The sequence below is a fragment of the Oncorhynchus nerka genome, linkage group LG24, assembly GCF_034236695.1.
Source record: "Oncorhynchus nerka isolate Pitt River linkage group LG24, Oner_Uvic_2.0, whole genome shotgun sequence".
NCBI lineage: Eukaryota > Metazoa > Chordata > Actinopteri > Salmoniformes > Salmonidae > Oncorhynchus > Oncorhynchus nerka.
This window is the reverse complement of record NC_088419.1, coordinates 50945203-50972967: the sequence shown is the minus strand read 5'-3', so window position 1 is coordinate 50972967 and position 27765 is coordinate 50945203. Positions and strand designations below refer to the sequence as shown.

Genomic DNA, 27765 nt, shown 5'->3' with positions numbered 1-27765 from the left:
TTTCTGGAGAGAGTAATTTTCAAAATTAGTCGTTCGAACTGTTTGGGTATGGACCTGGAAAGTATGACATTACTTTGCAGGCTATCTCTGCAGTAGACTGAAACTCCTCCCCCTTTGGCAGTTCTATCTTGACGGAAGATGTTATAGTTGGGTATGGAAATCTCAGAATTTTTGGTGGCCTTCCTGAGCCAGGATTCAGACACGGCAAGGACATCAGGGTTATCAGAGTGTGCTAAAACAGTGAGTAAAACAAACTTAGGGAGGAGGCGTCTGATGTTGACATGCATGAAACCAAGGCTTTTTCGATCACAGAAGTCAACAAATGAGGGTGCCTGGGGACATGCAGGGCCTGGGTTTACCTCCACATCACCCGCGGAAGAGAGGAGGAGTAGTATGAGGGTGCGGCTAAAGGCTATCAAAACTGGTCGCCTAGAGCGTTGGGGACAGAATAAAAGGAGCAGATTTCTGGGCATGGTAGAATATATTCAGGGCATAATGCGCAGACAGTGGTATGGTGGGGTGCGGGTACAGCGGAGGTAAGCCCAGGCACTGGGTGATGATGAGAGAGGTTGTATCTCTGGACATGCTGGTTGTAATGGGTGAGGTCACTGCATGTGTGGGAGGTGGGACAAAGGAGGTATCAGGGGTATGAAGAGTGGAACTAGGGGCTCCATTGTAAACTAAAACAATGATAACTAACCTGAACAACAGTATACAAGGCATATTGACATTTGAGAGAGACATACGGCGAGGCATACAGTAATCACAGGTGTAAAATGGCGTTGACTAGGCAGAGAGGGTCGGATTAACTACACACAGAGCCTGAGTGCGGCTGGGGCCGACAGATAAAACATAAACAAGCAGAATGGAGTACCGTGATTAATGGACAGTCCAGCATGTATCAGCTATGTAGCCAAGTGATCAGTGTCCAGGGGGCAGCGGTGGATGGGGCAGGGAAGCTGGACTGGCGAGTGTTATCCAGGTTAAAAAAAACTGTCTGGCTGTGCAGAAGGAAGGTAAAAGGTAAAAGCCGCTAGCAGTGGCTAACAATGACTAAATAGCTTGTAGCTAGTTAGCTGGTTAGCTTCTGGAGGTTCTTGAGTGTGTTCTAAAAATAAAAAATAATAGCGATTCCGTATCACATTGGGTGAGGCAGGTTACCGGAAGGTATAAACAAATTAAAAATCGAAAAGAGATAGAAAGTAAATATGGGTCCAGTGAGTGTTTGGGACGCGGCGATTCAGACGGTTAGCAGGCCTGTGCTAACAAGCTAACAGTTAGTAGGCCGGGGCTAAACAAGGTAGCAGTTAGCAGACCGGGGCTAAACAAGGTAGCAGTTAGCGGACCGGGGCTAAACAAGCTAGCAGTTAATAGCTGTAGATAGATCTCCAGTTGAAATAATCCTGTGGTTGAAGTTCCACCCTTAAAACAGCAGTTTACATTGATTACTTTTTTTTTTAAACATTGTATTTTCCACTTAGATTCCACATCACAATACTTTGACAAATTATGTTGAAACAACATTGATTCTATCAGTTTGTGCCCAGTGCGCAATTCGACTAGGCCACTGACATTGCCTGGGGTCGTTCGGCATGAAGAATTACTCTGTAGATTAATGACTGTCAACACAATTACACTCAGTTCGACACTGACTGAGAGGATTCATCAGTTGTCACAGAAGACGAGAGGTATTTTCGGAAGGTAGAAAGAATGTAATATGAGCAAAAGAATTGATCGAACCGGCGATTCACTTGTACCTGAAACATTTGAATCGGGGACCGATGCGTATCGAAGAATGTTACATCCTTATTAGAAAGCCTCTTGATACGAACTGATCCTCTTGTGCACCGTCCTCAGATCTTTGGCAGTAAATTCCATTCAGTTATAGATCCAGTTGTTCAGTGAGATTTTTAACAACTCACAAGTCTGTCTAGGGTTTTAAGGACCAATAGATTATTACAATAGATTTCCAACAGTTGTCAGAATGTTCACGTGATTACTTAATGTGAAAGTGCTTCTCCTCAGAACAAGACAGACGGCAGATGAGTTAAAGGCACTGTGACGTGTGCCGGCACCACAGATATGTTGCTCATGCCGACTCGCCGCATTCTCCACAGCTCCGAGGCCTGCCGATGCACTTCATAATAAAATGTGATTTGCGTAAATGCCAACCTCTAATTTAGTTGCAGGCATTTCCTTGACCTTTCCAGGTGGTGTATCCATAATGTGACATGTGTCATTAACATTTTGAGGCCTACGTGTCAGATTTACACTCACATTGCTCAGGAATGTTGCCATGATCACACACGGAATCAAGACAATGGGAAATTAACCTGATATCCCCTGCCGTGCTGTTTTAATCAGTGTCCTTGATCCAGGTGAACAAAATGTGCAGATGCCATTGGCCACTAGATTAGATCTCGCAAACGGGGCATTCCTTTGCCTCTTCGCTGTGTGCATTTGCTATGCCTTGTGGCTACAGTTACTGGTACTCCTCACCTTTACCAGGGTTCAAGAGATGTACAGTGCAGATAACCTAATGCCAGTTACCTTTGCATACAGGTTTGTTTGCAGTTCAGATGATTACAGTCCATACCTTTTATAGAAAGCTCTGTTGGTCTGAAAATGGCTGGCTGCTGAATTCAAGTTGGTTCCCACTGGGCACAGATCAGATCAGTTCAACGTCTAGTTTTGATTTACATTTGGTTGAGTTGTCAACTAACTTGAATTCAACCTGAAATAAACAAATGTCACCATGTCATTGGATTAGGTCCAAAGTTGATTGAAAAAAATTACAATTCCCTTACGCCAATGACTTTTTTGAAATCCAATCGTCTTTCCATGTTGATTCAATGTCATCACGTGGATTTTAGTTGAAACGCAGTGTAAACAACGTTGATTCAACCAGTTTTTGCCCAGTGGGTCACCACTATCAAAAGGAAAAGAACAAGACACTGTATTTTCCTCATGATAGACTACAGATGGTGAAACAGATTAGCTTGCTAGTCAGCACCTTTCAGAATAGTGCATACGTAAGCTAGTTCCCTTAACCTAGTGTTGACAAACTTTTGTTTGTCATAGGTTCAATTGAAGTAGGTCACGGGTGGTCATTTACACCACTTGAATAAATCTGAATCACCTCGGTCAAATGGTGTGGAAGTGCATGAACTGGTAACCGTTGACATGTACACGCAAACAAACAAAAAAGCGTTAGTGTGTTTGCCACCCTCAACAAAGCACTTGCCTTAAGTTTTCCCCCTTGAAAAGCAGTGTTGTTTGACATTCTTGCTGTATTAAAGACCTCCAGCTTAGTGTTTGGTTTATTGAAAGGGCTTTTCGTGAGCATACCAGCGGATGGGAGCTTCCACTTGGACTATTGTTGTATTGGTGCAGGGTTCCTCTGATTCACACCTTGTACACTTTGACAATGTTTTCTATACTGCTCTGTATGCTCAGACATCACTGTTTTGATTCATTCCATGACGATTCTGTACTGTGTATTTTTTGCTGCATGGTAGTAAGACACTTTTCTATACTCTCCGCAATGTTGTCTTTTGTTGGCCCTGATATCCCTCTCATTTGGCCTCAAACTCTCCCACTGCACATTCTAGTGTATCATTACCTTTAATGGTGTTGTTTTAGGGTGGACGAGACTGTACTCCAAGTGCAGGGAGAGCGTAGTGTAGGCTGCTCTGAACAATGGATCCCTATTGCGCAGTAGTGTAGTGGGATTGGGACCGCACCCACACATCCCAGCTGTTGACCAATAACATTGACTGCTCACCCTTTATGGAATAGGCCTAGAGAGCTCTTGTCAAGAACAGAAATAGGGTAAACTAGGTTTGGCCTATCCTGTGGGGGGGGGGGGATAGACCAAACCTTCTTTCATAAATAGTTGTATGATGGGAGTATCCATACATAAACAATTCATTTTATTGAAAGGTGGAAAGGGAGAGCTTTATTTCAAGCTTATTTGTGAGTTCCTAGGTCAAGCCATGTGGTAACTAGCATCTTAATTAGCATTGATGTCAGGGTTGCTTGTCACAATCATCCCCATTGTAACAATGTACCCAGTAAGCTAAATGACAATGAAAAGTCGTCTATGTTTCACAAGTTTGGACAGCACAGTACAGCACAGTTTAATTCAGTAGAGTACAGTACAGTAGAGCAAAGTAGAGTACAGTATATTAGTGTAAAGTGCAGTTTAATTCAGTATAGTAGAGTACAGTACATTAGAGTACTGTACAGTAGAGTTTAATTAAGTATACAATACAGTCAGCATGGGTGGCACCCAAAAATTATTAATATATTTTTAAAGAAATTCAGTCCGGCTTTAAACTGTCTTTAAAGTTGTAATAGTAGAATGCACAAGGTGCCATTTCTAAATTGGGTAGTTTTCTTCTTGTCAGTTATTTATAACTTGTCAGAAATATCCAAATCGACTTTCCAATGTTAGCTAATGTTTTTTTATTTCACCCCCCCCCCCCCCCCCTTTACCTACCTTTACCAATAGGTAGGTAAAGAAATAAAACAACAGTAAAAAGACAGGCTATATACAGTAGTGAGGATATAAAAGTAGTGAGGCTACATACAGTAGAGAGGCTATATACAGTAGCAAGGCTATAAAAGTAGCGAGGCTACATACAGACACCGGTTAGTCAGGCTGATTGAGGAAGTACATTGTAGATATGGTTAAAGTGACTATGCATATATGATGAACAGAGAGTAGCAGTAGCGTAAAAGGGGGGTTGGCGGGTGGTGGGTGGTAGGACACAATGCAGATAGCCCGGTTAACCAATGTGCGGGAGCACGCCCAATTGAGGTAGTATGTACATGAATGTATAGTTAAAGTGACTATGCATATATAATAAACAGAGAGTAGCATCAGCGTAAAAAAGAGGGGTTGGGGGACACACACAATGCAAATAGTCTTGGTAGCCATTTGATTACCTGTTCAGGAGTCTTATGGCTTGGGGGTAAAAACTGCTGAGAAGCCTTTTTGTCCCGCTTGCCATGCGGTAGTAGAGAGAACAGTCTATGACTGGGGTGGCTGGGGTCTTTGAACATTTTTAGGGCCTTCCTCTGACACCGCCTGGTGTAGAGGTCCTGGATGGCAGGGAGCTTAGTCCCAGTGATGTACTGGGCCGTACGCACTACCCTCTGTAGTGCCTTGCGGTCAGAGGCCGAGCAATTGCCATACCAGGCAGTGATGCAACCAGTCAGGAGGCTCTCGATGTTGCAGCTGTAGAACCTTTTAAGGATCTCAGGACCCATGCCAAATCTTTTTAGTTTCCTGAGGTGGAATAGGCTTTGTCGTGCCCGCTTCACGACTGTCTTGGTATGTTTGGACCATTCTAGTTTGTTGTTGATGCCACTGCAGCCCCGTCGATGAGAATGGGGGCGTGCTCGGTCCACCTTTTCCCCGTAGTCCACAATCATCTCCTTAGTCTTGGTTACGTTGAGTGATAGGTTTTTATTCTGGAACCACCCGGCCAGGTCTCTGACATGACAAAATGTAAAGAATTGCAAGAAAATTAGCGTAAAAACTGCTAAAATTTCTTTGCACCACATGACAGAATGTGAACACGGGATCTTCCCCAATGCTGGAAGGGGGGGCCCCAGTGAGACAGTTTGGAAACCCTGCTCTACCCTATTGTGGTCTACTCTACTGCACTGAACCATACTCTACTGTACTGAATACACTCTACTTTTCTTTACTGTTCTGTACTGTACTGTACTCACTCTATACTGTGCTGTCCAAACTTGTGAAACATCGATGTCTATGATTGGTTCAGACCTGTTTGTCAAAATCTGTGAGACAAAGTCAGCAACATTCACACACACACACACACACACGCACACACACGCAAAAACATTCCTTGTTTTCAACAAAATCAATTAACACAAATGTTTACAGTTGTACTTTTTTCCCTTTATCCACATATTTCGTTGTCATCCAAATATCAGATGGTTACTGTTTTGTTTGATTAAAATACTTGTAGTTTGGTAGAGGATAAAAGTTGCAGGTCACTTAGTTCAATCGAATTGTCCTCACAAACCTGAGGTAAAACCATCACACCCTGTTTGTTTCCAGATATAACATGTCTTCAAATAAGCCTGTATGATCTCCCTTCTTCAGTCAGTGTGGTTATGTCTGCACCTTGATCGCTTGAGACCGGTCTAGAACAAATTTAAACATCAAAGACTGTTGCCTTTGCCTTCTCTCTCTCACGGCCGGGGTCATTTGGGGAGAGCAGAGAGCACAGAGGGAGAGTTTGTGGTTTGCCGTTGTTCTGTGTTTTGGCCTGGTTCCTGTACTTGGCAGTCCCAAACTGAGGCGAGGGCTGCCTCTGTGCTGTGGGATCGAGATGCTCGTCTGTCTCCTGTAGCCCCTCCCCTCTACTGTCAGGCCATGTCTGCCGAGGGGCAGGGACAGGGGCAAGGCATGCTGGGATGTGAGGGGCAGAGTGTGGAATGCTGGGTCATTGACGACAACCCGTTTGGGTCAGTGATACTCGTTCAGAAGCAGAGCACTCTGCCATTGAACAAGGACTATCGACTGCAGCGCACACATTTACTTTCTCATTCTCTCATGTCACGAAACCAACTAAAATACCAGCTATAAAGTGATGCCATAGTAATGCTATGCTATGACGTACTATTGTATTTTATGATTTGGGGAGTAACAAGGATTGATGGTTTTGGGGAAATACAAAATGATTAATTTGACGCAGGCAGCACTGATATGTTTAATACCATAAATTATGTTTGGGTAATGACACTAATGACATTGTAAATTCAGTAAATTAAGGTATTGAAATAGCATAGCATGTACAGTGCATTTGGAAAGTATTCAGACCCCTTTACTTTTTACAGCCTTATTCTGAAATGGATTAAATTGTTTTTTTCCCGTCTCAACAAATAAGCCATAATGACAAAGCAAAAGCAGGTTTTTTGAAAGTTTTGCAAATGTATTTCAAATAAAAAACTGAAATATCACATTTACAAAAGTATTCAGACCCGTTACTCAGTACTTTGTTGAAGCACCTTTGGCAGCAATTACAGCCTTGAATCTTCTTAGGCGTGACGCTACAAGCTTGGCACACCTGTACTGTATTAGGGGAGTTTCTCCCATTCTTCTCTGCAGATCTCAAGCTCTGTCAGGTTGGATGGAGAATGTTGCTGCACAGCTATTTTCAGTTCTCACCAGAGATGTTCGATTGGGTTTAAGTCTGGGCTCTGGCTGGGCTACTCAAGGACATTCAGAGACTTGTCCCAAAGCCACTCCTGTGTTGTCTTGGCTGTGTGCTTAGGGCCATTGTCCTGTTGGAAGGTGAACCTTTGCCCCAGTCTGAGGTCCTGAGCACTCTGGAGCAGGTTTCATCAAGGATTTCTCTGTACTTTGCTCGATTCATCTTTCCCTCGATCCTGACTGGTCTCCCAGTTCCTGATGCTGAAAAACATCCCCACAGCATGATGCTGCCACCGCCATGCTTCACCGTAGGGATGGTGCCATGATTCCTCCAGACGTGATGCTTGGCATCAGGCCAAAGAGTTCAATCTTGGTTTCATCAGACCAGAGAATCTTGTTTCTCATGGTCTGAGAGTACTTTAGGTCTGATTGGTGGAGTGCTGCAGAGATGATTGTGCTTCTGGAACGTTCTCCCATCTCCACAGAGGAATTCTGGAACTCTATCAGATTGACCATTGGGTTCTTGGTCACCTCCTTGACCAAGGCCCTTCTCCCCTGATTGCTCAGTTTGGTCAGCTCTAGGAAGAGTATTGGTGGTTCCAAACTTCTTCCATTTAAGAATGATAGAGGCCACTGTGTTCTTGGGGACCTTCAATGCTGTAGAAATGTGTTGGTACCCTTCGCCAGATCTGTGCCTCAATCCTATCTCGGAGTTCTACAGACAATTCCTTCGACCTCATGGCTTAGTGTTTGCTCGTACATGCACTGTCAACTGTGGGACATTATATAGACAGGTGTGTGCCTTTGTAAATCATGCCCAATCAATAGAATTGACTACAGGTGGTCTCCAATCAAGTTGTAAACACATCTCAAGGATGATCAATGGAAACAGGGTGCACCTGAGCTCAATTTTGAGTCTCATAGCAAAGGGACTGAATACTTATGTAAATAGGTTATTTCTGATTTTTTCTGATTTTTATAGATTTGCAGAAATGTCTAAAAACCTGTTTTTGCTTTGTCATTATGAGGTATTGTGTGTAGATTGATGAGGACATTTTTATTTATTTAATACATTTTAGAATAAGGCTGTAACATAACAAAATGTGGAAAAGGTCAAGGAGTCTGAATACCTCCGGAATGCACTGTAAGCCAATATGTAAGGGTATTGCAGTAGCATATTACACTTACCTCTATATACAGCATAATGTATTTGCTGAGTGTAGTAGCTATTATTAAAATTACATAAGGACTCATCCATTTGCTTTTCCACAGGTGATTGGGTGATACCACAGGGGGAAGCTAGTCAAAATGCTTCAGGACATTGGTGCTAGAGCCATGGAGGTCTACGAGTTCCTCTTGAAGGGAACAGGTGAGGTATTTTTCGACATAGTTAATTACCTGACTATACCTCTGCTTTGTGTACTTTGAAAGTGCTAACTTACATATTGCTCATAGACCTGTTTTGTAGTGTGTTTTTACAACTCTGAGAATGTTCTTTTTTCTCAGACCCGCGATTGTGGGGCTACCCACTCATGCAGAGTCCGGTGAACATGACGGCCATCTTGCTGACCTACATCTTCTTCGTGCTGGTCGCTGGGCCTCGCTTCATGGCCAACCGCAAGCCCTTCCAGCTCAAGGAGGCCATGATCGCCTACAACTTTACCATGGTGGCGATGTCAACCTTTATTGTCTATGAGGTGAGACACTGTGAAGTCTCTCCAAGATCAGGGTCTTGATTGGTTCTTTTGAGAGGCATAGTCAACAGCACTTGGAGCTAGTCTTTTCCCTGGCAGTATATTGGGTGTTTGTTATGTGGCTGCTCTAAATGGGTCATTCGCCTCCTTGGCCAGATTGTGTTGGATAATTAGAACACTAGCTAAATTACTATTGCCTAGATAGGCAGGTGGAAAAGAGGTAAATAAGAGTTAAGATGTACATAAAGACGACCGATATACCTCCATATAGTCAATATACACTTGCTTATGTCAATAACAGTATGGGTTCTTTCCAATCTACCAATCCAGTTTGACTACCGGTAGCTACAGTATGTCTAAACTGATTTTGTCCTCTTGTGTTCTTAGTTCTTGATGTCTGGCTGGGCCACAACATACACATGGAGATGTGACGCAATTGATTACTCAGACAGCCCCCAAGGCCTTAGAGTAAGTGTTGAATCTTTGCTTCACACATGGGTTCCCCGTGATGGTCATGAGATGCATCTTCTTTGAAAGAAAGTATGAATGACAAGGTCAACATTCTTACAATATTCCTAGCGATCCATTGCATAAATACTATCTTTAGACGAGGCTGTTTTGTCCAAATTCTCACCCTCATGTTTTGTTCCCCTCACTAGATGGTTCGAGTGGCCTGGTTGTTCTTGTTCTCCAAATTCATTGAGCTCTTGGACACGGTAAGACTTCAGATGATTTCCCTTCGATTTGGAGTCTCTCTCCCTCTGTTCAAATTGAGGTAATCATCGCCGTGTTTGACATTCCTCTCGTTGGGTCAGGTGTTCTTCGTTCTGAGGAAGAAACATGGCCAGATCACCTTCCTGCATGTCTTCCACCACTCCTTCATGCCCTGGACCTGGTGGTGGGGCGTCAGCTTCGCTCCCGGTCAGTCCATACTGCCGCCTGGCCTTCTACCAGTCAACTGGACTACTAGTTCAACTTTTGACATTTAAAAAAAAAAGAAGGAAAACATTTATCGTCATGTATCGCCCGCCGCCTGGTATTGTAATACCGGATGTGTGAAAGGGTGGAAAGACAATTCCAATTGAAGTAGACAAACGATTGGAGGAAATTGAGCCTTTTCAATTCAAGTGTAGTAGTCCAAAAGTTCATGCCTTCGAAAAAATGTGTTTGTGTTACCCGTGATTACATGCTTACCCCAGAAGGGATCCCGAAACAACATAAATGACTGTCATGTATTAGCTGTTAATACAGACCACAAACATCACCCATTCATTCATGAATTTAAAGAAACTCTTGGTAGACAGGTATTTTGTTGGTGGACCCAGTGTAATGTGGGCAGGTTTGCTTTGAAGTGTTCTGTGTGTTTTACCCCAGGGGGAATGGGCTCTTTCCATGCCATGGTGAATTCCATCGTCCACATCATCATGTATTCTTACTACGGCCTGTCTGCGGCTGGACCACAATTCCAAAAGTTCCTCTGGTGGAAGAAGTACATGACCGCCATCCAGCTGGTATGTTTTTGTTAGTTTAAACGGATGTATATGGCTTTGTCATTTCCCGTGTGGATTTGTACTATGAGTAGTTTGGCTATTGCCGTTTAGTTTTTAGTTGTTTCTCCAAAAGGTTGTATTTACTAGTTTCTTTTTTTTGGGGGGGGGGGGGACTGTTGTAGATGCAGAATACTAAAGTAGTAAATACCATTGTTCATCAGTGCAAGCACTGTGCCACTTCAGAACATCCATCCCCATATATGCATTGTTCCTCATCATGCCACCAACTCTACCCAACAGGTTCAGTTTGTGATGGTGTCCCTTCACGCCACCCAGTATTACTTCATGAATAGCTGTGACTACCAGGTCCCCCTGTTCATCCACCTCATCTGGATGTATGGCACCTTCTTCTTTGTGCTCTTCTCCAACTTCTGGTACCAGGCTTACGTAAAGGGCAAGAGGTTGCCCAAGCAGGATACCAAGCCCAGCCTCAATGGCAAGGCCAACGGGACCACCTTGGTCGCCAATGGCAAATACCATGAGAACAGTACCAGCAATGGCACCAGCAACAGTTCCAGTCACCACAAAAATGGCAGTGCCCATGCGGACAAGATGAAGAAGTCCTAGGATCTTCGGAAAAGAACACCCAAGACGCATGAATATGAGATCCCCGCACAAACGACCATGGATTCCAAAGAATGTTTTGGTTATGTTTATTTTCTGATCGTTAAGTTTTATTCCGCACAACAACCTGGGGAAATGACGTGGTCAATGATTTCCTCAGTTGGGGTCCCACATTAACAGTTTTTAAATTTAAACTGGGAAACTAACTATGGAACACAATGTATGAAGAGAAGACATGTTATTATGGCCTAATGTTATCTTCACTGATGTTGCCAATGAAGACAGTTCCCATGAAAGGTTACACACTGTATGTACATGTGCGCACAAACACTCCTACACCCACTCACCTGTCGCCACACGATCATGTCCCTCTGACCCCCTGTGGACAGATTACACTGTACAGTTTCTATCATCAAACTTGAACACACCTTTGTAAATAGTTTTACTGTCAAAAACAACTAATGATGGTATGCTTTAGAATTTTGTTACTTTATGTTAAATGAAATACCAATAAATTACATTTTAAGTAACTGGTATTACCTGTGGAAATGTTCATGACAATTTGAACCTTCGTTGAATACTGTAGCTTTTTAAAAAAGACCCAAAGGTTGACAGCGTTCCAAAAACCTTTTTTTTACACACAAGTTTAGTTGACACATTTCAGTCTGCATTAAAAACGCATTATGGCTATGAAAGCTGTAAAAGCCTTCCCTGACGATCGGTGACCGACAATGACCAAGTATACTTCGAATAACGAGTTAACCAATGGCCTCGTCTCTGTAGTGGGTCTCTTTTCCCTTCTATCCTCAGAAGAAGTTTAGTAGTGCAACTTTTGCCCAGGAATATATTTGTACAACTCATTTGTTTTCTTAAGTATTTTCTATTTATATCATGGATCCCCATTCTTCCTGGGACCCGGCAAAATTAAGACAGTTATACAATTTTAGTTTGAGCAAATTTCTGCAGCATTAGTAAAGATGTGATCAATACATGGTGATGATTTCATTCCTGTGCTGTTTGTAAATACCCTGGTAGGTTGACAACCTGAACGAGGTTGCAGGCACTGGTTACAGACGTCTTTTCTGGAGTGGGCAGCTTGATGATATTTTTATTTGAACCTTTATTTAACTAGGCAAGTCAGTTAAGAACAACTTCTTATTTTCAATGACGGCCTAGGAACAGTTCAGGGGCAGAACGACAGATTTGTACCTTGTCAGCTCGGGGATTTCACATACATTATCAAGCATTTCACACATCATTTCACCTGTACAGTGGCAGATCTTAATAAAGGTGTCCTGTTACTTACTTGGTAGCTGGAGGCTGCTAAGTGATTCAATTCATAAATTAAACTATTTGAGAAACGCTAATTGACATATTTGCATTATAGTCCCATACTTATGAGATTGAACCTTGACATACTTTCTCATGAAACTAGCTAATGTTCTGGTCCTGTAGGCACACATGGTTTCACATAACGCTTATTGTCTAAACGGTTAGCTGAATTTCTTTGTGCCTAGGCTCAAAGTGAATAGAAACAGTGTTTTGTTTCAAATGGGTATGAATGCATTTCCAGTAGCATGCCTGCCTTGTAGTGTTATCTCAGCCATCTAAACTACGTCAAGCATGTAGGATGTAAACAAGAGGCCCATTCTTTGTTTGACGAGATGCATCGGAAGACCCGGGGAGCAGAGCGCCTTGCCGACCGCTCAGTGTCAGCACCCAGCCCACAGCTTTCTCCGTGTGGGGGAGGGGGCCTGGTTCAGGGTTGGGTTAGGTCAAACACAATATGTATGAGTTTGACTTGGAGCTGGTGACAAGTGCACTGTACACAGGGTTTGGTAGATTACTTTCTATATGTAATCCGTTACAGTTGCTAGTTACCTGTCCGAAATGTTAATCAGTAACATAACTTTTGGATTACCTAAACTCAGTAATTTAATCTGATTACTTTCCTTTTCTTTTGGATTACTTTCCCTTTAACAGGCGTTAGAAGAAGATAAAAAAGAATCCATTGAATGCATTTGGTGTGTCATAATAGTGGTCTCTGACTCGCTCAGGTGGAACTTAAACTTGCCAGTTTTTTCCAATCTGAATTTAATGTCGTTGAGAAAACAGAAATGTGCATTTGTTGTTTCATAATAGTGGTATACGACATTCTGGTCAGACTCGCTCAAGGTGGAACAAACTTAAACTTGCAAGTTTTTTCTAATCTGAATTTGATGTCATTGAGAAAACAGAAGGGTGTCATAATGAATTTTTCCGCAAAGAGTCTAAGCCTTGTCTAAAAAGGGAAGGAGGGGGGTTATACTAATCGATATGGAATTTTTTAAAGAATGTCATACCAATGCTCCTTTTCTATTTGATTTAGAATATTAAGACCCTTTGTAGTATCAACAAAAATATTACAATATTACTTACTGCTATTAGCCCATACAAACAACAGATATCCCACCCCCCCCCAAAAAAAAATCTAAAGGAAGTTTGTTCTGTCCTATATCTGAGATATATAAGAAAGATCATGAAACAGTTTGTTTGCATGTATTTAACCCGTTATTTTTGGAACTGAACAGTCTCTACATACATAAAGTATACTTAAATTCATTTTTTCAACTGGTAACAGGGGACCTTCATACGAGTCTTGTGAGGTCTGTGGGCATCCTAGAGCAAAACAATCGACATGTACGTATTTGTGGGAGTCTCACCTTTCCACATAGTGGTCACATTAGTGTGTAGCCCAAACTGTCCGGATGCTACTGACAGAAGTTGGCAGATTGTCTGTACCGACTTCAGACAAGTCCCAAACAAGTCCCAAGATGCTTGTGAGGGTCATAGAGATCGAACACCATCGTGTTCGTGAGAGTCTCATCTTTCCATAGAGGGGTCATAATAGTTTGTAGGCCAAACTGCTCGGAAGCTACCGCCAACGCAAAAAAATAGCTCTAGCTTAAACTGTTTGTTATGGGGATTTTTTTAATATGCTAACTAGATTTACACAGGGACGCGGACATCAACCTTAGGGGGGATTTAAAGTCATCCAAAAAGTATTCATCTAGTTTTTGAAAAGTATCTGTAATCTGGTGCCAAGACAACAACCTTTATCTCAATGTCAGTGAGACGAGGAGCTGATCTTGAAACTATAGGAGAAAGAGGGGAGAAAACGCCCCCATCCACATCAACGGGGCTGTTGTGGAGTGTGTTGAGAGCTTTAAGTTCCTTGGCGTCCACCTCACAAAGGAGTTAACATGGTTTCACACACACCTGCACAGTCCCCCTCGGGAGGCTGACAAGATTTGGCATGGGATCCTCGTCAATAAGAAGTGTTGACAGTGTAACTGATGTTCCTTCCCCAAGGGGTCTGAATAGTTCCCGAATGTACTGTGAGAATGCTGTCTACAGGCAGGAGGTGAGGGCCCTGGCTGAGCGGTGCTAGGAAAATAACCTTTCCCTCGACAAAACTAAGGAGCTGATTGTGGAACTCAGGAGGCAGCAGAGAGAGCACAACGCAATCCAAATCGACAGGGACCAGTGAAGAGGTTTCCTCAGCGTGCACCTCACTGACAACCTGAAATGGTCCATTCACAAAGACATCTTCGGGCAGATGAAGAAATTTGGCTTGGCCCCTAAGATCCTCACAAACTTCTACAGATGCACCATTGAGAGCATCCTGTCGGGCTGTATCACCGCCTGGTACGGCAATTGCACAGTCCGCAACCGCAGGGCTCTCCAGAGGGTGTTGCGGTTTGCCCAACGCATCATCGGGTGAACACTGCCTGCCCTCCAGGACGTCTACAGCGCCCGGTGTCACAGGAAGGCCAAGAAGATCATCAACGACCTCCGCCACCCGAGCCACGGCCTGTTCTTCCCGCTACTATCTAGAAGGCGAGGGCAGTGCAAGTGCATCAAAGCTGGCACCAAGAGACTGAAAAACAGCTTCTATCTCCAGACCATCAGACTGTTAAATAGTCCCCACTAGCCGGCCTCTGCCCAGTACCTTGCAGTCAAGGTCACTGTTACTAGCCGGCTACCACCTGTTGCTCTACCCTGCACCGTAGAGACTGATGCCCGTACATGGTCATTGAACACTGGTCACTTTAATTATGTTGACATACTGTTTTACCCATGTCATATTTATACTGTATTCTAGTCAAGGCTCATCTTATTTAACTACTGCTGTACACACTAATTCTATTCATATACTGTCTATACACACCATCATATACATATATATTTATATTCCGGACTGACATTGCCTGTTCTGATATTTTTTTGTATTGTTCTGGATTACAGCACTGTCGAAGCATAAGAGAGACATAAGCATTTCTCTGCACCTGAGACAACATCTGAAGAATAGGTGTACGCAACCAATAAAGATCTGATTTGGTTCAAAAAATCAAAATATGATTTCCTTGTGTTAATATCATGTTTAATTCATCCTAGGTTGACAGTAATGCATTTCAGGGGCAATCAAGAGGAATTCAAATACATTCAAATATGAAAACATTCTTAAACATTCATTCATTCAGTATGCATCAAATGGCTAGCTACAGATCTACTGATATATTTCTTTTGAAGTCATTCTCTTTTTCCCGTTGCTTTTTAAGGTCAGGGGCTGAATCCAGTCCCCAGTTTAAAGGCATTCTCAAAATATGGGCATTTCTATTGAAAATATACAGACGTACTGGTCTCAAGCCACGAAATGAAGCAGATTACTATACCCTGATCTCATGGCCACTTTCGGGTTTCATGTGTGTGTTTTGGTGTTATTCCACAGTAACACTGGTACAAAAAGCCTGACAGTGGGAAAAACAACATGAGGGTGGCATTTCTTTCTGCTGCTGAGTTAGAGGCCAAGGCAGGGTGACCTATGGAACAGCTTTGGTGAGTCAGACCACTTTACCACCCAGCCACCTCTTGCCACAGGCTGGCTGAGACATATAGAGCCTGGAGGTGAGCTTTTATGTCCATTAAATGAGCGTACTCCTTCAACCAACGCTGTTTCGAAGCTCTTTCGAACTCACAGCAGCACAAATGGAGAGCCAGGAGAGAGGATGGTGAGTGGACGGCGCGATGTGGAGATGAGCGTGTGCACTTTGACCCCCTCCCCTAAGAGATGTTTTCCAGGATGTAGAAGATGAGCTCTATGACTACGGGTCCCTCGCTCCTCTTGCGCCCCCTGCTGTGGATGATGGGCGTCAGCACGGTGTCCAGGGTGCTGAGGTACGGGGCTGGGAGTGGCAGGCCATTGCTGCCTGCCACAAACCCCACCTGGAACATGAAACAGCGATGTTAACCCGCCACACATCGATAGCTTTCACTGCCAGCTTTGGCAACATCACGAAGGCCTACATCCCGCCACTGTTTACACGACTAATAACTTCATGTTAAAAAAAGGTGGTCCCCAACTCACATCTTAGGCATTCAAGAGTTACTACAACTACTAAAGATGACACGCAATTTGAAAGATTCCGCTCCCAGAAAGTTGTATTTCTTAACATCTAAATGGTCCAAGTCCAGTATGTTCATTCAATGGGCACCCTCACCTGTTGGGAGTCCAGTGTGACACGCAGCCCCAGCTTGGCCATGCCATCTTCCTTCAGCAGCTTGAGGTGTGGGCACAGTGCCAGGCAGAATGCCCGGGCCAGTCGCTCTGTCAGCCGGCTGTGTTCTGTATGGTGGTCGCCCTGGCTCTTAGGACGATCCCCTCTCTGTACAAAGAACACCTGGGAGACACACAAGAGACTCACAAAGACATAGGCCTGCACTTAGGGGAATTACAGTACAGAGACAAATGGCTTTGAGTAAGAGTACCGCGAGAGCCAAGAGTAGCGATGAAAAGTTGGGACGTGCGTACCTCTGTCCAGCGGATGACCTTCCCATTGGACTTGTATTCGGACTTTTGGAACATCTTCACACTATTGACGGACTCCATGGACTTCCCATCAATGGGGCTGATAACACTGCCAGATACACACGCACGCACGCACGCACACAGCCATACAAAGAAGGCAAGCGACGATAAAGGGTATTCTACGGCGATGGACAAGAGGGTCCGATAGTCTGGGGAAGACTTGAAAGATGGATGAAGCGACAAAGGGGGTGGGGTTAGTGAGAGAGGTTTAAGCAAGATATAAAACGCCAACGTTCTTTACGTTACCTTGGAAATAATTGACGACGCAGCGTTGGGGACACTCGTTGAGACTTAAGTGATCATGCCCGAAAGCCGGTGTCTGGAGGATATATTGGCACGTCGAGGGCGGGAAAACCGTGCCAATACAGTGCATTCGGAAAATATTCAGACCCCTTGACTTTTTCCACATTTTGTTACATTACAGCCTTATTCTATAATGGATTTAATAGTTTTTTTTCCCAGTCATCAATCTACACATAATACCTCATAATGACAAAGCAAAAACAGTTTTTTCAAACTTTTTGCAAATGTATTAAAAATAAAAAACTGAAATATTACATTTATATAAGTATTCAGACTCTTTACTTAGTACTTTGTTAAATCACCTTCTTGGGTATGAAGCTTGGCACACCTGAATTTGGGAAGTTTCTCCCATTCTTCTCTGCAGATCCTCTCTAGCTCTGTCAGGTTGGATGGTGAGTGTCGTTGCACAGCTATTTTCAGGTCTCTCCAGAGATGTTCGATCAGGTTCTATTCCAGGCTCTGGCTAGACCAGTCAAGGACATTCAGAGAAAGCCACTCCTGCGTGGTCTTAGCTATGTGCTTAGGGTCATTGTCCTGTTTGAAGGTGAACCTTCGCATCAGACTGAGGTCCTGAATGCTCTGGAGCAGGTTTTCATCAAGGAGTTCAATCTTGGTTCCATCAGACCAGAGAATTTTATTTTTCATGGTCTGAGAGTCCTTCAGGTGCCTTTTGGCAAACTCCAAGTGGGCTGTCATGTGATTTTTATTGAGGAGTGGCTTCCGTCTGGCCACTCTACCATAAAGGGCTGATTGGTGGAGTGCTGCAGAGATGGTTGTCCTTCTGAAAGGTTCTCCCATCTCCACAGAGGAACTCTGGAGTTCTGTCAGAGTGACCATCAGGTTCTCGTTGGACCTGCATTTACAATGTATCCATGTTCAGTTTGTGTGGTGGCTGGTTTAGTGTTCTGTAACTTTGTAGCAAGTACGGTCTGCATGTGTAGGTGCTTATTGAGTCATGATTGCAAGGAGTTCTGATATCTATTCCAACGTCCCGATATCTTTTCCCACCGGCCCGTCATCTGGTTTTAATGTCTATTCTAGAATGCCCTTCTAGCCAATCAGAAACAAACACCCAACAACGCTGTAGAATAAATGTAGGATAACGATAGGCAAAAACAAAACAAAAATTATGGGACACTGATCAGAAGTTTAATGACCTAACACTCACCCCTTATTCAAAGTGCATTCCTTATCCAGCCATTGGACCTGGACATGCTCCTGGCTGTCTGACTGGTCAATCGACCCACAGGTGATGGTGTAGTCTTTCATCTCCCGTAGCGACCGGCGAAGCTCAACCATGGTCTCCACGGTGATCTGCACCATCAGCCCATCTGGAGAGGGGGACAGCAAAAGCAAAAAAAAAACACACACGCACGCACACACACACACACACACACACACACACACACACACACACACACACACACACACAGAGAGACACCAACAAGGACACACACACACTCACATGCACATACATACAGCCACACACACAACTTTGAGTGCACATGGACACACACATACAGACAAACATTGACAGACTAAATAAGGAAATCTTATTTAGGATAAGTTAGTAGTAAAGCAATCATAATATGACTTTCTGTGTTTTAGTTAAATACGACTAGTAAGGCAACTTTCCAGTTTTAAGCAAAAATACACAAGTGTGATCCTACCTTCCACGATGCTGGATTTGGCAAGATATCCCGATGCTGCTTTCAGAGCTCCACTGAACACAAAAAAGCAGGAACCGGTGACTGAAACAAAACACAGCCCCATATATAACCACCTGACTTGTAGATAGAAACATCTAAATATTACAGTTGGACTAATCAAAACTAATGACAGAGGTAAGCTTTCTACAGCAAGTAACTTTCTCAGGATGGTTCACCCTCTCACGTGACACGACACTGCCCTCCAGTGGTGAAAAGAAGTGACAGCAAAGGCACGGTTTTTGCAAGTGAGCATATAAAAACATGACAAATCACGCATACGATTTCCCCCTTGGCTGCCAAAAGCCAGATTACGTGGCAGTAAATATTACCTCTCTGTACTGTAATCTCTCTCCCTCCCTCTCCCTCTTCCTGATGGTAGGTGATGTGCTGCTTGCCCTTTGTGTAGCATTCCCCCTCTACTGGTATTTCTCTTTGTTTACAGAACAGGCAGTTTGCAGTCTCCCATAGTCCCCATCACCGTCTGTTGATTCCAGGTGCTTCTCACCTTTGCGAGGCTGATTGTGGATGCTGATGGCCTGAGTCTGGTACTGGCCATCGTCCCCCTGAACACAGATGAGGTGGGAGTCTGCCGCCACGTTGAAGCATGCCCCCATGGCCAGCACATGCTCATTGGACTTATTCAAAGCCCTCATCAGCTGAGAGAGAGAGAGAGAGAGAGAGAGAGAGAGAGAGAGAGAGAGAGAGAGAGAGAGAGAGAGAGAGAGAGAGGGAGGGAGAAAGAGAGGGAGAAAGAGAGGGAGAAAGAGAGGGAGAGAGAGAGAGAGAGAGAGGGAGGGAGAAAGAGAGGGAGAAAGAGAGGGAGAAGAGAGGAGAAAGAGAGGGAGAGAGAGAGAGAGAGAGAGGGAGGGAGAAAGAGAGGGAGAAAGAGAGGGAGAGAGAGAGAGAGAGAGAGGGAGGGAGAAAGAGAGGGAGAAAGAGAGGGAGAGAGAGAGAGAGAGAGGGAGGGAGAAAGAGAGGGAGAAAGAGAGGGAGAATGTATTGATGTCAACCCTTGATCTATTGATGAAAGAGTTGTTTATAAAGGAGTGTTTTTGTAATTTACAAAGTATTTATAAGCATTTATAGCAGCTTCTTGGTCACAGTTAACCAAGTGTTGTTTCATGGTTTAGCTGTACCTCCTCATAGCCATTGGTGGGGATTTTAATGCAGGTCCTCTGAGCCTCCAGATCTACAGTGAGTCCAGGCACCACTGGCAGAGTGTACCGGTAATTCCTGAAGTCCTGGGAAGCAATGAGGGAAAAAATGTGTGATTCATTAGGCACCAAATGGAAACAACTGACTGAAACAGGCAGGGACTATCTGAATTTGTCCAGTAAGAATCGTTTTGGTACGGTGTGCCCCAATGAATACAACCTTGGTGTTGATTGCTGTTATTGTCATGAGAGGCAAGCTACTTACTACTAGCAGCCTCATGATGGTGTGGCCAGTTTCCCCAAAAAGAGCCTTTCTGAAGCGCACACTGTACAGAGGACAGGGGTAAACTGGAAAGGAAGGGAGAGGAATGCCTTAATGGGGATGACATTGGGTGGATGTGGCAGTGAAACCCATACAAAGAAGAGAAAAGCCGCGTCGCCAAAGCAACACATGTAACAGATACCACAACCCGACAGCTATCCTGCCTTCATGTGGGTATTGCTTGCATGCACATGCACGCGCACACACACACTCTCTCTCTCTCTCTACCCAGCTACATCTCTCTCCCGCTTCCAGAGCCCTGACTCACATCTGTACTCAGCCCCCAGTCTGAGCATGAGGCGCAGGGGGAAGGCCTTGGCCCAGGGTACTTCAGCCCGGTGGACGAGTAGGCCAAAGAGGAAGGGCTGGTTGGGCATAGGCAGGCCCTGCAGGGACTGGAGAGTGGAGCGTACCCAGAGGAACCCTGCATGCTCCTCACTGCTCAGGAAACTACTGGAGAACTGGGAGAGACCCAGGTGGCTTAGCACCTTGCCTGGTGGATGGAGGGAAAGAGATGGAAGGAGAGAGAGTGAGATGGGGGGACAGAGGGAGGGAGATAATGAGAGATATATAGAGAGAGGGACTAGCACACCATTAAACAGACTTGGAAGTCTTTTCAAGACCTGCTTCAGAGCTTTGTCCAGTGCTGGTCAACGGTAGCTAAGTTGCCAGACCACGTCAGCGCCAGTCTCACCTGTGAGGGCGTCCCTGTAGAGCTGTATGAAGTGGCTGAAGATGTCCTTGGGGAAGCTCTTCTCCTCAGGCAGACACTGCAGAAGCACCACCACCTCCACCTGGCCTACCGCATGCATGCCCTTGGACGTCACACACCAGCACTTCCTGTTTACATCTGGGGAGAGCCAATGAGAGGCAGTGATTCAATGTGAGGTCACTGCTGGTGACATGGTCTGACACTCTTATAAAATATACATGTGACTTGAGTCAATGGTGAGCTAGGAATACATGTAAACAGTGTATACACTCTGTCAGTGACTGAAAAAAGGTTGAAGGTTGAGAGGAAAGGTCACATACAGTTGACCAGCTTGACCATGGCCAGTAGGTTGGCGTTGAGGACAAAGACCAGGGAGTTGGGCCTGCCGCTCTCCAGCTCCTGGATGAGAACCATCTCAGAGGGCCTCTCCTCGACTGTGTAGTCTGGGCGAGAAAGAGGAAACTGTGAGCTAGACACCCCTAGACGCAAATACCTCCTGACCGCCAGTCAGCCACAGTTTAACCTCTGTGTCTAAATAAGATGTGTAAGCTGGCCACTAGTGTTTACATCCTATTAAATTGCCCAACACGAAGACATAACGCCTGATAACGAACCAGAGTAACACCTCTAACGCTGTCTACCTAACTGTACGACAGTCCCAGTACAGTAAGCCAGGGGTTTCCCCAAACGTGGCTTTGCAGTAAGCTAGCCGTTAGCATCTCCAGTGATAGCAGCCTGGTCGTACCTCCTTTGACTCCGGTGGAGGTGAGGATGGGAGGGAGGCCCTCCAGTGGGATGAGGTTGGCAGAGCTGCTGATGTGGCTGCTGACCAAGGCTGCCGTACCCCAGCCACAGGGCCCACACGCCTCCTGCAGAGGCTATACGGAGAAGGGAGAAGAAGGATTGAGGAGGAGAACACTTGATTAAGGCAGAAATTGGTCCGCTCTGACACACACATGGCGCCGGGTGAGCAGTTTAGGGGTTAAGTGCCTTGCTCAAGGGCCTAACGGCAGGTGAAAGCATCGAGGACAGTCCCAGACAGATTTTCCCACCAGACATAGGATTCCAACCAGCAACCTTCCGGTTGCTGGCCTGCTTCTCTAGCCTCTCGGCTACCTACTGCCCCTAGGTGGAGGGAGGAGGGGAAGGAGGACTAGGAGGGAGATAGCGAGGCAGAAAGATAGTCAAAAAGAGAGAGCTTGTGGAATACTGTGGGGTTATGGATATCAAAGATACCAACAGAAAGCATGTTACCACATCCTTAGAACTTTTATTTTATTTGAATTGTATAAATTGCAGCAAATCAGTCCGGTCTGATAAGTTTTTTAAAAATTTACATACATTGAGCAGGGGCATCTCCTGTGCTATTGGGGCCCTCCTGCTGGTCTGTGGTGAGCCAGTGGCGCTTCTGATTGTAGCAGCTATACTTCTCCTCAATAACAGCGGTGAAAAGGTGGGGCCTCTGATTGGGGTACAAGGTGCAGAGTCTGATTTCTCATTGGATAGGATCTCATCAGCAAACCACACCTTCCTCCTCCCCCTTGGAGGGGTTCCTAAAGAACAACAAACATGAGAGAAAGTCAATAATATAGAAGGGACCAAATGTCTACATATTGCACCAATTAACTTTATAAGACCTCAATCACTTTTTGACAGCATCCCTTTTGATTGAAACAAAACGTTCCATACACGTTCGCCTATGGTAGAAGTGGTCAGAAAGTGACTTTTTGGACAATGAATGCCAAACATTCAGGAGATAACGGTGCTCAAAGTTGATCCGTCTTGCATACCCCACCATGAGACATCCATGTCTTCATCACTGGAAAAGATTAACGGTTGAATTTGATAAATTTAAAAGCTTACAGACAGTGTTGTCAAACAACGTTTTTTTGAATTCTCGTAATTTTTTTAACCCTTAACATCAATTATAGAACAACGTGTAAACTCATATTTGCATATGCGGTAGCTTAGAACCTACTTAACATCATTTGAGGTTTTTGTGTCGTGCCCACCATCGGTTGAGACACAACATGCTCTTGAATACAGGGTGGGTGTCATTTCAATCATAGAAATATAACTCATAGAATGGACCTATCCCTTCAGAAGACTGTAATTTAGCTGGTACACAAATTGGTGTACCATTGATCATCCTTGAGACGTTTCGACAACTTGATTGGAGTCCACCTGTGGTAAATTCAATTGATTGTACATGATTTGGAAATGAACACACCTGCCTATATAAAGTCCCACAGTTGACAGTGCATGTCAGAGCAAAAACCAAGCCATGGGGTCGAAGGAATTGTCCATAGAGATCCGAAACCACTCCTCAATAAAAGGCACATAACAGCCTGCTTAGAGTTAGCCAAAAGGCAACTAAAGGACTCTCAAACCATGAGAAACAAGATTCTCTGGTCTGATGAAACAAAGATTGAACTCATTGGCCTGAATGCCAAGCTTCACGTCTGGAGGAAACCTGGCACCATCCCTACGATGAAGCCGGTGATGGCAGAATTGTGCAGTGGGGATGTTTTTCAGAGGCAGGGACTGGGAGACTAGTCAGGATCGAGGGAAAGATGAATGGAGCAAAGTACAGAGAGATCCTTGATGAAAACCTGCTCCAGAGCTCTCAGGACCTCAGACTGGGGCGAAGGTTCACCTTCCAACAGGACAATGACCCTAAGCACACAGTCAAGACAACGCAGGAGTGGCTTCTGGACAAGTCTCTGAATGTCCTTGAGTGGCCCAGCCAGATCCCGGACTTGAACCCGATCGAACACCTCTGGAGAGACCTGAAAATAGGTTTGAAGCGACACTCCCTATCCAACCTGACAGAGCTTTAGAGGAACTGCAGAGAACAATGGGAGAAACTCCGCCAAATACAGGTGTGCCAAGCTTATAGCATCACACCCAAGAAGACTCAATGCTGTAATCGCTGCCAAAGTTGTTTCAACAAGTACAAGTTGTTTCAACAAGTACCGCATAAAGGGTCTGAATACTAATGTAAATGTGATATTTCTGTTTTTTCTAAAATGTCTAAAAACAATTTTTGCTTCGTCATTATGGGGAAATATATGTAGATTGATGAAGGGAAAAAAACTATTTAATCAATTTTAGAATAAGGCTGTAATGTAACAAAATGTGGAAAAAGTCAAGAGGTCTGAATACTTCCAAATGCACTGTAATTTCAAACAACAGATATTCCCATTCAAGTCAACATTCTCTGGTGTTTGTTACCACCATTTGAAAGTAGAAATCTGTATTTTATTCCCATTTTAGTGCATTCATCAGCCAAAACATGACATCTACCCTGTATTCAGGAACATGTTGTGTCTCAACTGATAGCGGGAACAAGACAAAAACCTCAGACAATGTAAAATAGGGTATAAGCAACAACATATGCAAATATGAAAAACATCTGGGTTTAGTTTTTTTTTTAGGTCATTTACATTAAAGGTTAAAAAGGCACATATTATTATTTCTTTTTTATTCCCAGAAATTATGAAATAGTTTGACAACCCTGTTTGTAAGCTTTTAAATTATATCAATCTCATGTTTTGGCATTCGACTCCAAATCACTTTATGAGCACTTCTACAATAGGCAAATATGTATGGAAGGTTTCGTTTAAATCAAAAGGGTTCCTGTCAAAAAGTGATTGAATTTAAATGGATTTACCCTGTAGTGTCATGTGATACTCACGTTTCACTAGAGTTGAGTGACAGGAGACACAGACACGCCCCTCCTTCCCATCCAGGTGTGTTAGTCGAAACTTCAGACCGGAGCACACTGAACAGAATACCTGTAGCACAGACACACGATCACAAATGGTCAGCCTAATTTCTCAGGGATAACATCCAATCCCTTCTTACTTTAAAGACAACCTACACACACACACACACACACACACACACACACACACACACACACACACACACACACACAAAATAGTGGTGCAAGACCCTCACCTTGCCACAGGCGCGACAGTGGTGCCTTCTCTTGGTGAAGGTGAACCTGACTTCACACATCATACAGACCAGCGCCTGGGCGTCAGGGACCCACACGGGGGCCACCTCCCCGAGGATAGTGCCTCGCTCCCTGGACAGAATGCCCGCGGGGCCGGCCTGTAGCTCATTGTCTGGATCCACCAATGGAGACATAGGGGGAGGTGTGCAGTCCCCCACAGCTCCCTCTTCACTATCTGCTTGAACTCCGTTGGCGTTGGTCTCATCATTAGCTAGTCCGTTGGCTTTGGTCTGGCTTTGAAGCCCCAGTCTAGGCCCTTGGATTTGGGCATCATGGCCGCCTCCATAGGGCTCCTCCACAGGGGGACCAGACGGGTCGTCAATGTAAGGGCCTAGGGCATCTGAGCCACTGGGGTGGTCCTGCAGCTCAAGTCCACTCTCCTCCAGCTCCTTTTCCTCAACCACAGAGTCCTCCTTGGAGGAGGATGGCTGGGGCTTGTTCTTCACTTCCTCTTCCACCTCCACCTCCACCTCTGGCCCAGCAGCTTTGGAGGGGCTGAGCATTAGGGGGGTAGAAGCCTCCCCAAAATTCCTCTCTCCCCATGTTGAAAGAGTGGTCACAGTGCAGTTTCCCTCCTCCAGCTGTCTCATCAGTCTCTGAGCGGGGGTCTCCAGTTGGAAAACAGGAGCCACCCCTGGGCTCAGGACCCCCTCTGAATCGACTTTGGGTTTTGCAGGGGAATCTGATCCGATGTGTCCACAGCCCAGCTGTCCTGGCTTTGTGACATCCCCATCTTTAAGCATCAGCAGACAGGGTCTGTGGAGCCAGTGGTGCTTAGCATCCATCAGAGACGGAGCATCCGATTCATCTGTTCATACAAAGACGCGGGAACAGATCAAAACTATGTAAAGGTATATGTGACATGAACCTGACACAGACATTTTACTTCACTAAGAGAACAAACAGGCATATATACGAAGAACGTGACATTTAGTCCACAAGAGCACCTAAGCACTCACTCACGCCCATGATCCCAGATGGGACAGTCTGTGTTCCTAGGTGGTAATGGGTCCAATAAATGGGAGGCCATTTATCTCATTGCTTTGGATAAGTTAAATCGTCCACCGAGGCCAACATATGTGCACTGTCATCCTTGAGAGAGCTAGATTACGTCCCAAATGGTAGCCTTTTCCCTATGAAGTGCACTACTTTTGGCAGCCTATTCCCTATGTAGTGCACTACAGGCCCATAGTGGTCTGGTCAAAAGTAATGCTCTATATAGGAAATAGGGTGCCATTTCAGAGGGAGACAGGTCCAGAGAGCCAGGTAAAGCTGACTCATTCTCTGGGGAATAGGGCTGTAGTGAAACACCAGCATTAAAAAAATACAGGCTTCAGTGGCAAAACTGGATGTTAGATTATGTACATTACTATTATTATTATAAAAGTTACATTATTAATAAAGGTGCATACAATTAGTTTGGAATTTTCGAGAATTGAGGGATAATGTCAATAACACAAATAAAGATATTTATACATTTCATTCTATATTTTTTTTAAATATTATACTCCGCTATCGACTGAAATAAGACAAAATGTTACGACTGTGAGGAAAAATTCATAATTCAGATTTGGGGTTGCATTATGCTGTGATTGAGCCTTGGTTGGTTATTGCCTATTGCACAATTTCAGATAGGCCTACCCTTTAGCGTTGGTGAATTCTTGTCGGGGTAAAACTGCATTGCAGCTTTACCCCCCCCCCCCCCCCCGTTATTGCACCCCAACCATTCATGCTGACGATCACAGATTACTGGTAAATATATCATCTTTATTACGGCGCATATAAACTACATAGGGCTCAACCAGTACAGCTGACTGAGCGTTTGCTTCGCGGGACGGTGACGCATCCAGCACACGTGCAACAGTTTAAATCCCCTCAACCAGTGAACACGGCAATGCGACATTTGCTCCCCATCCCGATTCATTAATCGTTGCAGGTTAATATCGCAGCATTATTCCCTTTATCGCGTTATTTCCATATAATTCAAGTCGTAGTTTCCCATTAATTCATATAGGCTGAAGGAATATTCTCGTGTGCTTCTGCCCTTCTATGAATGTGTCGCACGCGGCAAGACGCATGATTGCACAGATCAGCTACAATTTCCCCTACGATAGCGCCAGATGTAGTTTTATCTGTAGGATTTTATTTTGGAATAGAATTACAAACGTACCTTCTGTCAATGAACCCAATAGGCTTTCATTCTCATCGTCCCGGGCACTGAAGAACTTCAACATATTGCAACATTAGTGGCGAAGAAGACAAGAAAAGCAGTCCTGCTCACTAGCAGAGGGACGATTTCCCTCCCACTATTCCCCTCTCCTTCTGCGTCCCCCACCCCCTCTCTCTCTCTCTCACTGCAGGTCTTAAGTAAACTCAAGGATGTCCTTAAATGTCCTTTTCTAAAGCAGTGTACACTGTATTAGAATATATGTTTACTTAATGAGATCATTCCATTACAGAAAATGTACTCTTATTTCTAGCCAAAAATGTGTCTACTGCACATATGGCATTACATTTTCATGTCTTTATGTGGTTTAAGTGTTATGACTTGGGTATTATGACCTGTGTACATGAAACCACAGAAAACATATGGATCTAAAAAAATACCACAAAAGTCCTTACGACCACCTTTGATA

General features: G+C 44.4%; 2 protein-coding genes across 4 annotated transcripts in view; one reads left to right on the top strand and one right to left on the bottom strand.

The window, feature by feature from the left end:
* LOC115108103 (very long chain fatty acid elongase 1-like) overlaps positions 1-11530 on the top strand; it is a 31253-nt gene extending 19723 nt beyond the window's left edge. Inside the window, exons 3-9 of the mRNA XM_029632069.2 lie at positions 8465-8561; positions 8699-8889; positions 9274-9354; positions 9546-9602; positions 9702-9807; positions 10261-10397; positions 10677-11530. Coding sequence (XP_029487929.1) covers positions 8501-8561; positions 8699-8889; positions 9274-9354; positions 9546-9602; positions 9702-9807; positions 10261-10397; positions 10677-11003 — 960 coding nt within the window. The 5' untranslated portion in view covers positions 8465-8500 and the 3' untranslated portion in view covers positions 11004-11530. The remainder of the gene's footprint in view (positions 1-8464; positions 8562-8698; positions 8890-9273; positions 9355-9545; positions 9603-9701; positions 9808-10260; positions 10398-10676) is intronic.
* A 3881-nt stretch (positions 11531-15411) lies between these two features.
* LOC115108100 (zinc finger FYVE domain-containing protein 9-like) lies at positions 15412-27436 on the bottom strand. 3 transcript variants are annotated; one of them, XM_029632067.2, is made up of 16 exons: positions 27300-27436; positions 25072-25937; positions 24806-24905; positions 22450-22661; positions 21854-21986; positions 21429-21551; positions 21091-21246; positions 20665-20889; positions 20340-20422; positions 20057-20161; positions 19426-19576; positions 18882-18962; positions 18380-18542; positions 16852-16957; positions 16541-16720; positions 15412-16265 (listed from the first exon to the last, which is right to left on the bottom strand). In XM_029632067.2, exons 1-16 carry the CDS (start codon positions 27361-27363, stop codon positions 16104-16106), a joined length of 2910 nt encoding a protein of 969 aa, XP_029487927.2. In that variant the 5' UTR covers positions 27364-27436; the 3' UTR covers positions 15412-16103. The 3 variants fall into 3 exon arrangements, with proteins under 3 accessions (XP_029487927.2, XP_064865022.1, XP_029487928.2); XM_065008950.1 differs by lacking the exons at positions 15412-16265; positions 16541-16720 and having other exon boundaries at positions 16932-18064; XM_029632068.2 differs by lacking the exons at positions 15412-16265; positions 16541-16720; positions 16852-16957; positions 18380-18542 and adding an exon at positions 18566-18704.
* Positions 27437-27765: the final 329 nt, after the last annotated feature.

Excerpts from the sequence above, each read along its gene's own strand:
- LOC115108100 (XM_029632067.2), bottom strand. The coding sequence starts at position 27,363 with ATGTTGAAGTTCTTCAGTGCCCGGGACGATGAGAATGAAAGCCTATTG. Across the intron at positions 22,662-24,805 it reads TCACTCAACTCTAGTGAAAC|GAACCCCTCCAAGGGGGAGG; the intron begins GTGAGTATCACA and ends GTTGTTCTTTAG. Across the intron at positions 19,577-20,056 it reads CCACCAATGGCTATGAGGAG|CTGATGAGGGCTTTGAATAA; the intron begins GTACAGCTAAAC and ends TCTCTCTCTCAG.